Below are 12,077 nucleotides of genomic sequence, written 5' to 3' on the forward strand. Positions count from 1 at the left end.
TGGATCCCAGTTCTGGCAGGCGGTGATCCAGCTTCTACTCGTGCTCCATATTGGCACGTCCATCTCAGTGGGCTCCGGGTCCTCGACCCTGTTTTGGTTCGACCGCTGGCTAGGGGACTCTCCCCTGGCTGCCCGCTTCCCGGTCTTATTTGCCATTGCGGTTGTCCCCCGGATCTCCGTCGAGACGGCCCTTATTGACTTAGGGTGTCTCGCCTTCCGGCACCCCTTTGGCCCCCTTGAGGCGGACGAGTGGGACTCCCTTCTCCAAGACATCGCTCTCCTTTCGATGGACGTTGAGGGTGCCCCTGACTCCATTTCTTGGCATTTGGAGCCCTCCGGCCGCTTCTCCACGAAATCTCTATACGCGACCATTGCTCCTTCGTTGGCCCCTGAGCCTTTAGCCTGATCTGGGACATTCGCCTTCCCCTCAAGATCAGGATATTCCTGTGGCAATGGATCCGGGGACGCCTCCCCTTTGGGGTTGAAGTCCGCAAGCGCAATGGCCCAGGAGACGGGATGTGCCCTTTGTGCGGCACGGTGAAGGACTCGAACCACATCTTCTTTTCCTGCTCCACAGCCCAGTTCTTGTGGTCCTGCTTCCATGAGACGGTTGACGGACATTGGTGCAACACCAACTTCCCCGACTTACTGGCTGAGATCCACGCCTCCCCCCTCGCTACCGCCATATTAGATGGCTGTGCATTGGGGTCCTCGCTTGGACGCTTTGGAACATTCGCAACAAATTTGTTATTCAGAAAGTGCCTCTTCGACGTGTGACTGACGCGATCTTCAAAATGTGTGGCTATTTGCAGCCTTGACGGCCACTTAGCCACTCCCAGGACCGGGACGTCATCAAAACCCTCCTCGCCGACCTTCGATCGATGGCCTTCCGCGTGGCACCTCTGTTTCCGCCACCTCCGCCGGAGCCTGATTAGACATGATGCGCGTGTTGCGGTGTCTGTGTGTGTTATTTGTTTCTAGGACTTGTTGAGCTGTGCCCTCAGCACTAACCCTTTTACTACTTTATTTGTGTGAGACTTGTATGTGTGTATGAATCTTGTTGAAAATTTGGTTCAAACGATTTGCTTTATATAATATAAAGCGGGACGAAAGCCTTTTCCGAATACAACCGTTGCCGCGGGGCAGCCGGCAGACAGAGGAGAACGCCCCCGCGAAAAGTTCCGTTCTACAGAGCCGCACTCTGTTTCAAACCCTTTCTCCACTTGCTTTCCACAGTTCTCCGCCTCCGCCCCACCGAAGCTAGGGTTTCCGGTCGGAATCGCCGCGAGAATGCCGGCCAGCGCCGCCGAGGCCGCCGCGGAAGGCGAGGAGAAGGCGGCAGAGGCTGGGGGCAGGGAGCTGCTGTACTGCGGCACGGTGCGCTTCGACATCATGGGCCGGAAGGTGAAGGGAGGGAATGAGGGCAGAGGCAACCTGGTGTCCCCGACGCGACTGCGCCCTCTCGTGGGCGTGGACATCCGCTTCGTCGCCTCCGGCTGCGGTGAGTTCCTTCCTCCTCTCCTCCGCGTCCGAGATGAGCTCCTTACTTTCCTCCACTGTATTTCTTCATCTAATGTACTCGCCCAGTTTGTGCGCGGAAATGCCTGGATTGGCGGATGGTCATACAATTTGTGGAATGATGCCAAATGCTAGAATCGATTTATGGTCATAGCGATTTTGCTAATGGATTCCTGTATTTTGCTTGCCAGCGGCTTGCCACTGTGTTGCTCTGAGTGCTGACGGCCGTTGCTTCTCATGGGGTCGAAATGAGGTATAAGTATGAGTCGATGCCTAATTTTTATTCGGCTTCTTGCTTAACACCTTTTATATCTAGCAGAATGGGCAGCTGGGACATGGGGACACTCTCTTGCGTAACCTGCCAACTGTTGTTTCTGAACTATCAAAGTAAGATAATTGTCTGCATTGCCCTTCATTTTATTTTTTCAAACAGGTGTATATGGCATTGTTGAATCCAAGAATATATATACCATCCAATATAGTTGGACTACCTAATCCAACAGTGTTATATGTTTTCTCGACATGTTTCTAAATGCTAATTAGCAGTTATCAATTCTGCAGATATAACATAATTGCAGCAGGTGTTGGAAGAAAACATACAGTGGTCGTAACTGACGAAGGGAAGTCCTTCGCATTTGGTGACAACAAACATGGACAACTGGGGACCGGTTCACTGAAGAGTGGTTGATACCCTTGCCTTTTCTTTATCTTTATGATATATGACACAACTAGAAGTGCACCAAATGCAACTCTTGTGTGGAAAACTCACTTTGTGCTTGGAGAAATTGTGGAAGCATCTGCTTGGAGCATACTCTCAATTTTTTTGACATTTCCAGTGGGTTGCTTGATGAGACATTAGTACTATAATCTACAGTGTTCTTGTGTCACCTATTTTTAGAATCTTTGTTAATATGTGGCAGACATTTCAATTTTTTCTGGTACCCATGTTATCAAGATTGATTTAGATTTCTACCTTTTTTGGGTGACAATGAAACGTCAAAACCATATACTTGAGCATACAAACTTATCATAGTTCAGGATGATGGGGTAGTTCTGACAACTTTTTGGAGATATGACCGTATGGGCAGCTCATTTTCCTGTTTGATTCTTACCCTGTTGTTACGAAAAAGGGTTTCCCCCCGCTTTATATTATAAAGCAACAGCACCAAGCATCCAACAAGTCAAGATCGGTACCTGAGTTGTTCTATATTTGCTGCAGGAACTGTGGTGTCGCCAGTCCCCTGCCTTGTTACTAAAGCGACTAATGCTGTTTGTGGTGCTGACTTTACTGTCTGGCTGTCATCAGTCGAGGGCTCTTCAATACTGTATGGCCTCGCTGAACTACAAAACTTAAAGATTAGCAACCTCTTTCGTCTTTCAGAATAAGCAAAAGGCTTTGAGCGTCTTTTCATGATAACATCTTTTGATTAGTATCTGCTTTGACTTCAGTTAGTGATTTTGTTCTTGTTCGTCCAATTTTTGAAGCAGTATTTTATTTTTCTGTGCTATTTAGGACAGCAGGTCTTCCCCAGTATGGCCAACTTGGTCATGGAAGCGACAATGAGGTTTATTTCTACTCTGTAACATATAGCACCTACTGAGTTTGCATTCATCAGTAATTGTGATTTGATTTGTGATATTACAGTATAATGCCAAAGTTTCATCGGTAAGTCTAGTATATGATCCCCAGCCCCACCCCAGGGCAATAGCTGCATTTTCTGGGAACACTGTTGTCAAAGTTGCATGTGGAACAAATCATACAGGTTCATTTCCTTTCTTTCTTTCTCTTGTTAATTTGAATCATCAGGATCAACACTGATATTAACACCTTTGCTATACTTGGATGTGCAGTTGCAGCTGATTCATGTGGCTTTGTTTACACGTATGTTCCTTCTCCGCCATTAGTTTGACACTGTTACAATCCAGATAGTTATGACTACTATTGTCTCTATACGTGTTGTATCAAGTCCCTTTCTGCGTACATAGATATGATTCCTTCAGGTCACATATTTATGTTCTCTCACATAATTCTTTTTTTTTACCAGCTGGGGTTTTGGTGGATATGGAAGGTAACCTATTCTTGCCATGTGTCTCACCGTATTCAAGATGTATCCTACGTTGTTCACCTGTCCACTTTCTTATTACATAGGTTGGGCCACAATGAACAGAAGGATGAGTGGCAACCACGCCTTGTTGAAATATTTCAAAAGAGCAATATCCTGGGTCCCAATGATATCATCTCAGCCGGTTCTGCAAGTTCTGCCTGCACTGCTGGCGGTATGATGCATATATATCTGATGCACATGCTATTTTATCATGCTACTCTGGGATAAAATTACTACATGAGTTTATTGCTTGGACTATATGGATAACTATAATAGGAAAAGGCAGTTTTGAGAATATACTTTGGCCGGATCACATATGGATCAAACAGCTCTTGTGATTAGTTTACCTTGTACCTTAAGCTGGTATTTAGTTTTGTTTGTGTTGCATGTCTTGGTGAGCTGATTATACAATTCAAACATGAGATGGCATGATTCTTGAATCATCCTATTTTTCATCTGCAAGTTAGATCTCGTCTCGCCTATAATTGGAAAATAGTTTTTTTGCGAATGGAAAGGAGTATTGGTGCTATACCTTGCACTCTGTCAATCAGATTCGTGTTCTGTTGACTGTGTTGCACTGCTGCAATATTATTATTTTTGAATAAAAGGGTGGACCTTCCAAGTCCCATTTTTATTAAGTACGAGGCCACAGTAGCAGTAGCTGTGCCAGAATATCAAAGTTTTGAAACAGTACCAACATACTGTTGCAATATTTATGACTGCTATATTTTAATCATTGGTCGTTTGGTTTGATTTTTAGGTCGCGGGCAGCTGTATATGTGGGGAAAGGTGAAGAATTCAGGCGATGAGTGGATGTATCCAAAGCCAGTTATGGATTTAAGGTTCCTTGCAAACTGTAAAATACCATAGTGATGAACAGTGCCCTCGATGGCTAAACTCTGCTGTTCAGCTATTCTTATAACCAGCTTCCTGTTGAAATAGTATTACACTCAATTATCTTTTTAATAGATGATTTGTTTGCTTCAGTGGTTGGAACATCCGCTGCATGGCTTCTGGTAACATGCACCACACTGTTGGTGCAGATGATTCTTGCATAAGTTGGGGCCATTCTGAATATGGAGAGCTTGGTTATGGTCCAACACAAAAGTAAATCTATTTAAAATGCTAATACTATGTGGAATAGAAGTCTTGCAACCTTCGAGATTTCAACCATTGAACTTCTCTTACCAATTATGTTGTGCATTATGTAACAGGTCATCTGTAAATCCTAAAAAGGTTGACATTCTTGAAGGAATGCATGTTACAAGGTAATTGCGTGAAATCAGCATGTGAATGTAGTCCCATCCTCTGTTCATACTATTATTTAGTACTAAGCTCAGAATACTTCTGCAGTGTTGGTTGTGGAGTTGGGATGTCTCTGATCGTTGTTGACAGGGCAAATGTTGGTGGTAAGCTTGACCAGGTAAGTAAATGGGCTTTCATGCCCGAGCTGTTTACTTGCTTCAAGTTATGGATAGATTAAAATTTAATGCAATTTATTATAATTATTTGTGATGCTAAAGCTAAACAAAAGAAACGAGTTGAATAAATCAGCAGCATGACTTTGGGTCATGTAGTGACTAGTGAGTTATGTCTGTTAACATGCATGAAACATCTCCTAAACAACTGAGTCAAAGCATATTAATATTAGTGACAGAGCTAGGTCATCAATGAGACATTCTAATGACGAGGAATCAACTTTCAGGAGGTTCCATGAAAGAGAATTATTGATCCACAAACGTTTTTAGGGAAATTGTTTGTCAATTTGGAAAGTGCCATTTACTCATATACCCGCCTCCCTCTTTTCTTCGGTTGTCAGTTGTCACGTCTTCTAGTGCTTAAATTGACAATAACATGCTTCAACACCCAAGATTAGGAATGTGACTACTGACTAGTTTACTCAGTACCTTCTTTTTACGGGAATATTTGAGGACTTGATTGAAGAGACTGGTTTTTGTTAGAGAGAACTGAAAAGACTAGTTAAGTTAACTATACCCCGTAATATCAATGTGTTCGTTACATCTCCTTTCATTACCACGGTCTAATAATATATGTATTATTACTTTTGTCTCAGCTGGATACTTTTGATGGTGATGCTGATGCTGTCTTTCAAGGTGTGCATTTCTCTTATCCATTTTTAAGATGGCATAGTATTAAACTTCAATTTGTCTGCAAACTTTTTTGAAATTTGATGGGCAAATCATTCTAGTTTTGCTTGGTCTGTTGCAAATGAAATTATTATCCTTGCCCAGTATATTCAGTATATTGAAACTAGGTAATTGTTACTTGGTTTTTTTAGAGAACACGAAAAAGCTCTACTTTCCTCCGCGCCGCAATGGGAAAGGAAAACCAAATACAAATACGAGCCAACATCCTGCAGTCGATGAAACAGGTACTTGCCAGGTTTCCTATCTAAGTTCTCTCGTACAGTAATCATCCTTGTAGCCAGTTTTCCTATATAAGTTCTCAATTTGTATATTTATATTCAGACGTCATCAAAACATATATATGATGCATGTATCTCAAATCTTGTAATATGAGATTAAACAGTTAAATACAAAGCAAACATGAACATTATATGCTAGAAGGATGGTAGTGAAATCATAACATGGAGATTCATCATGAAATTTAGAAGTTTTATAAAGTGCAAAAGGAAGCAAGTAATAAGAAAGATCAAAACTTGAAACTGATGTAGTGTAGTACCGAGAACTGATGTATAGTGTAGTACATGATGCACAGGTTACCATGCCCATTACTCGCCTTGTGCCACACTTTTCAAGCCTAGTTCAAGCTGGCCCAAGCTTAGCTTAGAAAACTATCGGGTAGGTTGTTGGTCATTATTGGGTTTGGCCTGTTCACGATAGAATTATCTAGGCAGCAGCGACCGCCACAGATTCAGGTTGACTGGTTTTGACATCAAGTATTCGTCCTGCTAATGTTGATCATAATGTTTTCAGCTCAACATTAGGCCCCTAAGTAGATATATGTTCTCCACTGCTATCCTTTCAGCTCAACAATTGGCCAATCGTTTGCTGCATTTTTGTCTTAAAGTTTCCTTCTTATGTTGGCACTACGTCAAGCACCAGCAGTTATGATGCATGAAATTCTGGATCTTATTCTCGCACTCGAATAACCCGGCACTTGTGCCATGTTGTTGCTGGTCAGCCCCTTCCTACCAAGATTTGGGCAACTGATCACAGATCTCATGCTATTCGCTATCAGACCAGAAAACAGAGACCCCACTAGTGTGAAAAAGTAGTCAAGGTCCATTGCAGTGGTACTCTTTGTTCCACTGAATATAGTGGGCTCTGTTTAGCTTACAGCTTCCTGATTCATTTATTTTTGTCCATCCAATTCTGGTGCTTCATCCCAAACTGAGGCCTGAGCATGGGTGGTTTTGGACCGTTTCACTGCAGAAGAAGAGACGTCCGAGGCGGAGCAGGTCACCAAGGCGGCATCTCGCACCACGAATTCACGGTCCAACAAGCGCAAGAAAGCCTTGGGACATGCAGAAGCAGAGGACGAGGACGAGACTGGTGAAGTGCCCGAGGAGGCAGAGTGTGGCAGCCATGGCCGCGGGCAGTCTACAAGAAGGGGCAGAGGCAGAGGCAGGGGAGCCAAGACGGCGACTCCGGAGCCAATGCCGTCCGGTAGGGGCAGAGGCAGGCCCAAGAAGGGGAGCCCTGGCGCTGCTCCTCCGGAAGCGGAAAGCTCGGGACGAGGTGGAAAGAAGAGCGGGAAGCGAGGGAGGCCTCGCAAGTGATCCGCCGGATGAACCTCGGGCTCGCCAACGTTTTTTGGGTTAGGCTAGATGGCAACGAGAGTGGTTGCTAGTCGTTGGTGATGCCATGCCGAGGTAGTACGTACGTGCCGTGGGGCCTGGCTATCCCAGTATCCTGTAATATGGTTTTGAACTACTACTGATCTGATGGGGATGCGAAGGGCTAGCTATGGACACTGTAAGGCACCGGCGATGATGCTATGAGCGACTGATGGTCTATGAAGGAATGAACGAGTCATCCTGCATGAGTTTTTCTGGAAGAATGTATGCAGAGCAAAGTGATAAGAACGCTCAGTTTTATCAAAAGACAAACACGTTCAGGAAGAAGTCTGTACTTTTCTTTTTGAACTGAAAAAAGAGGTCTGATACACCGATAAAAACGTCGGCATCAGGCCATCGAACTTACAGCGCCCGTCTTCGATACCAAAATAAACGCACAAGATCGATTTAGGGTGTGTTTGGTTCAAGTTTTGAACAGTAGTCGCATTGCATACACTTCTTAACCCAGCTTGGTTGAGCAAAAACAGCCCCAAATGCGTCATCTGCAAGTTGTTTGGTTGCCTGCATCGAGGGTCGCTGCATTAGGTAATACGCAGGTGCGGTTTGTTTGGTTGCCTGCATTAGCCCAAGTGGCACATGAACACGGTGTTTGGTTGCCCGCATAGGGTGTGATTAAGAGTTAGCACTTGCACTTAGCACACAGGGTTAAGAGTTAGGCAGAGGGAGGGGGAGAAGAAATGCAGTGTGCGCCGGCCCGTGGCGACTGCGATGGATAGTGGCTATGGCGCCGTGTTTGACATGACGAGCATGGAGTCGGCGACGAGCGACCCCGTCGGCGGCACGGCGAGCGACACCGTCGACGAACTAGTTGCGGTGCTCGCGCAAAGACAGTCGACAGAGGAGGAGAATGCAGTGCTCGCACCATGGTATCGTCAGTGCAGTGGACGAGAGAGGAGGCCGAGATGATCGACGTCGGGAACGACTCCAGTGTAGTAGGGCGAGAGAGAGGAGGCCAAGATGATCGACCCCGTCGGCGGTGCGGCGAACTGCAGTGTGCACGAAGGCAGAGGACACAAGAAAGCAGTGTGCACGTCATTGCACCGTCAGTGCAGCAGAAGGACGACAAAGAGTAGGCCGAGATGAGCGACGCCGGAAACGACTCTAGTATAGTAGGACGTGGGCAAGGAGATCAAGGGAAAGAGTTTCGGCGTCGAGAGGAACGAATAGGAGAGCTCTGAGTAGAGGACAGAGGAGCTCGACATGGCAGCGTCAGTGCAGTAGACTGCTGTTCATAGAGAGATGAAGCTACGATCGTCGAAACAAAAACTTACAACACGAATGTTGTGAGGAACTGCGAGATTAGGCTGTTGGTCAAAGGAAATTTCAAATGATCGATCGTGTGCGACGAATCTGACAAAATTCGTTCAGAATAGCTCCAAACGGGAACACGAGATTAAAAACTTACAGCCGACGAAACTACAAACCAATCGCCTGAATGGAACCGTAGCATCAAGGTGCATCTTTTTCGTGTAGAACTTATCTCGAACCGAAGCACCATTATGTAGATCAGAGGGGCGTAAAAAAAAAGATTAGGGAAGAGCTTACTCGAGGTTGAAGAAGACACCATATAAACAGCCCGCATCTCTGCGCTTCCGCTCGGCATGGCTCTAGAAAAACTGCCAATTCTTGAGTTTTCAGCGAGGCAGGCTTAAAAATGCTTTAAGTTTCATGTTATGCAGGCCCAACAATAAAACCAGGCAACCAATTAGTCCATTCCCTTTCCGCGCGGGTCTCGTTGGGCCTTCCTGCACGCATCCAAACACGCCCTTAAAGACCCGAGTACACGCTGGCCGCCCGGTTACAAAGGCCACCGGAATCAATCAAACCCACCACGCCATGGCGGCCGCCGGCGCAGCATTGCCGCACGGTGATGGAGGATCCCTCGCCGCCGCCGTTAGATGACTATGTTGTCTTCTTCGAGCGCACCGTACCGATGCTCGACGTCTCCGTCGTCGCGTCGCACGGGCGGTTGCTGCTATGCCGCAGCCGGAGCCGCTACTACGTGTGCGACCCGGCGGCCAACCGCTAGCTCGCGCTCCCGCCGTCCAGCGCCGCCAACTCTGCTCTCCACTGGAACTTGGACGCGTCCACCGGGCGGCTCGCGCTCACCGTCGTCCTCCTCGTCCGGCGCAGGCGCCGACGCGTACTGGTGGATACCTTCTCGTCTGCGACCGGCAGGTGGGACACCACCGAGCTCGCCGCGCCCAGCGCCGCCCGCTGCCTGCCTGCCGTGTCCCCCGGCGTCCACGTCGGCACGTGCTTCTACTGGCTGAGCCAGCGCTGGCGGGACGGCCGGCATGTGGGCCACATTCTCCGCTACGATGCCGCCCGGCCGGTGGTCGCGCCTCGGTGCTGCGCGAGCCGCCGCTGGCGGAGGATGCCAAGGGCCGCATGGACTGGTCGCTGGGCTCGGTAGGCGGCAAGCTCCGCCTGTGCGCATTTGACATCCGCGACAAGGGAATGTCGATGCGACCCCACGACGACAACGTGGAGGGCGTGCATGGCGTGTGGCTGATGGACGCGGCGTCGGCGTGGCGCCGCGTGCACGAGGCGACGGTGGAGGACCTGTGGGCGTCCCACATCGTAATGCTGTGCGGCTTGGAGACGCCGGTGGACTTCGCCGGCGCGTGCAGCGAGCTCATTTTCGTAGTGAAATGGAGAAGGCTGTGGCGGTGTGACCTACGGAGCGGCAGCAAGTTGGAGCTCTACCGTCGCACGGGCAGCGGACGGCTAGACGCACTCTGCCGCCACTACAATGCGTTCCCCTTCTTGAGAAACATCTATCTTTACCACTTGAGGTGGTGATCAAATGGTGCTCCATTTAAGGTGATAATGCAACGTAACAGGTCCATTCTTAGGTTTATTTTGAGTTACTATAGCTTTATAGGACTTCAGGGACTATGACTCTTTTTATTTGGGTTTTTTTTTGCTTTTGTAGATTTTTCACTTTGACAAGAAAAACACAAAGGTTCTCAAATAGGGTTTTTTTTCCCTCGGCTATTGGCTTATGAATCAATATTGTTATATGATGGTATAAGCCAAAAGCCTAAGCAAAAGAAACACCTATTTAGAATATTTTTTTGGCTTTTTTACCAAAATAAAAAAGCTGCTAAAGCAAAAGTCCAAACAAATAGGGCCTATGTTGAGATTCAATTTAGATATACTAGTTGAGTGTACATGTGTTGTGACGGAACAATAAACTTAGATATTGAACCATTGTTATATTTTCCTCTAAAAACAAATTTCACAATGTGTGCACCAAATGCAACTTATACATGTTGCAATAAAATATGGCTTTGTACTTACTAAGAGAAAATCCAACCGTTCCTATAAAACCTTTCTGTAAGGGCATCTCCAACGCGGACCCTCAAAGCGCCCGCATACGTCCCATCCAACACGGTTTTGTATCGGTCCGCCCGGTATCCGGACCACGTTTTTCCCGCAAACCGGAACCAAACCGGGGGGGGGGGGGGGGGGGGGGGGGGGGAGGGGTTGCAGAAGTCCGGACATGATACACGTTGGACTCTTACACCCATGGCCCACCCAAAAGAAAGACGGAGTCCGCGCTTTTGTAGCTTCTTGCTCTATTTCTACGGCAAAATCTATTGGAAATATGCCCTAGAGGCAATCTCGATAAGTGTTTATTCTCCATGCTATAATTGTATTAACCGAAAACACAGATACATGTGTGAATACATAAACAAACACTATGTCCCTTGTAAGCCTCTACTAGATTAGCTCGCTGATTAAAGATGATTAAGGTTTTCTAACCATAGACATGAGTTATCATTTAATAACGATATCACATCATTAGGAGAATGTTGTGATGGAACATCGGCGTCATTGAAGTTGATAAGTGTTTATTTAGTTTTCATTTTTCTGTTCCTTCTTCGATTCTTTTTTTTTCATCAGTTTTTCTGTTTTTTTGTTTCAGTTTTAATTTTTTTCATCGATTATCTTTGTTTCGTTCTCGCTTTTCACAATTTTTTTTGTTTTCTTCCTTTTTTTCTCCATTGTGTTTCAATGGTTTCCTTTGTTTCTTTCTCCTGTTTTGGGTTTCTTTGTTTCTTTTTCTTTTCTACACAGTTTTTCTCTTGTTTTCGTATTTCCTTTTCTTCTTCGGTTTTCTTTTGTTCATTTCTTTGTTTTTTAAGAAAATGTCTACATTTTTGTTACGCATTTTAGATTTTCTGTACACGTGAAGAACATTTATTTAATACACGTTTAACATTTTTAGAATACAAGATTAACATTTTTTTCAAATACATGTTGCAATGTCTATTGTTTTTATACACATGATACATTTTTTATATACATCCAGATCATTTTAATAAAGGCTTAACATTTTATATATATATATGATTAACCATTTTTCTAAATATATGCTTTGATGTCTAATTTTTTGTGTACACATCGTACATTTTTGTTATAGAGCCGATAGATTTTTTATACATTTTTAACATATTATTTATACAAGTTTAACATAATCTAAATACGTTATTAACATTTTAACATATACTTTTGAATATCTATTTTTTCTACATATTATATATTTCTTGTATACATCAGTTACATTTTTTGTATTACACCTTCAATATTTTCCAAATACATGA

The 12,077-nt window shown here is 45.3% G+C and overlaps 1 protein-coding gene across 1 annotated transcript; it reads left to right on the plus strand.

The window, feature by feature from the left end:
* Positions 1–1,154: 1,154 nt before the first annotated feature.
* LOC125546630 (protein RCC2-like) lies at positions 1,155–7,731 on the plus strand. The gene is made up of 17 exons (XM_048710812.1): positions 1,155–1,501; positions 1,710–1,771; positions 1,838–1,905; positions 2,080–2,201; positions 2,738–2,843; positions 3,032–3,083; positions 3,164–3,281; positions 3,370–3,400; positions 3,564–3,587; positions 3,668–3,795; positions 4,384–4,465; positions 4,611–4,730; positions 4,838–4,891; positions 4,977–5,046; positions 5,698–5,737; positions 5,923–6,015; positions 7,040–7,731. The coding sequence occupies exons 1-17, from the start codon at positions 1,291–1,293 to the stop codon at positions 7,384–7,386; spliced, it is 1,728 nt and encodes a 575-aa protein (XP_048566769.1). The 5' UTR covers positions 1,155–1,290; the 3' UTR covers positions 7,387–7,731.
* Positions 7,732–12,077: the final 4,346 nt, after the last annotated feature.

The sequence above is a fragment of the Triticum urartu genome, chromosome 1 (assembly GCF_003073215.2).
Source record: "Triticum urartu cultivar G1812 chromosome 1, Tu2.1, whole genome shotgun sequence".
Lineage (NCBI taxonomy): Eukaryota > Viridiplantae > Streptophyta > Magnoliopsida > Poales > Poaceae > Triticum > Triticum urartu.

Bases quoted from the DNA above. Each gene is read 5' to 3' on its own strand.
- LOC125546630 (XM_048710812.1), top strand. From the start codon at position 1,291: ATGCCGGCCAGCGCCGCCGAGGCCGCCGCGGAAGGCGAGGAGAAGGCG. The intron at 1,502-1,709 runs GTGAGTTCCTTC...TTTGCTTGCCAG, and splicing joins CTTCGTCGCCTCCGGCTGCG to CGGCTTGCCACTGTGTTGCT. The intron at 3,084-3,163 runs GTTTATTTCTAC...GTGATATTACAG, and splicing joins GTCATGGAAGCGACAATGAG to TATAATGCCAAAGTTTCATC.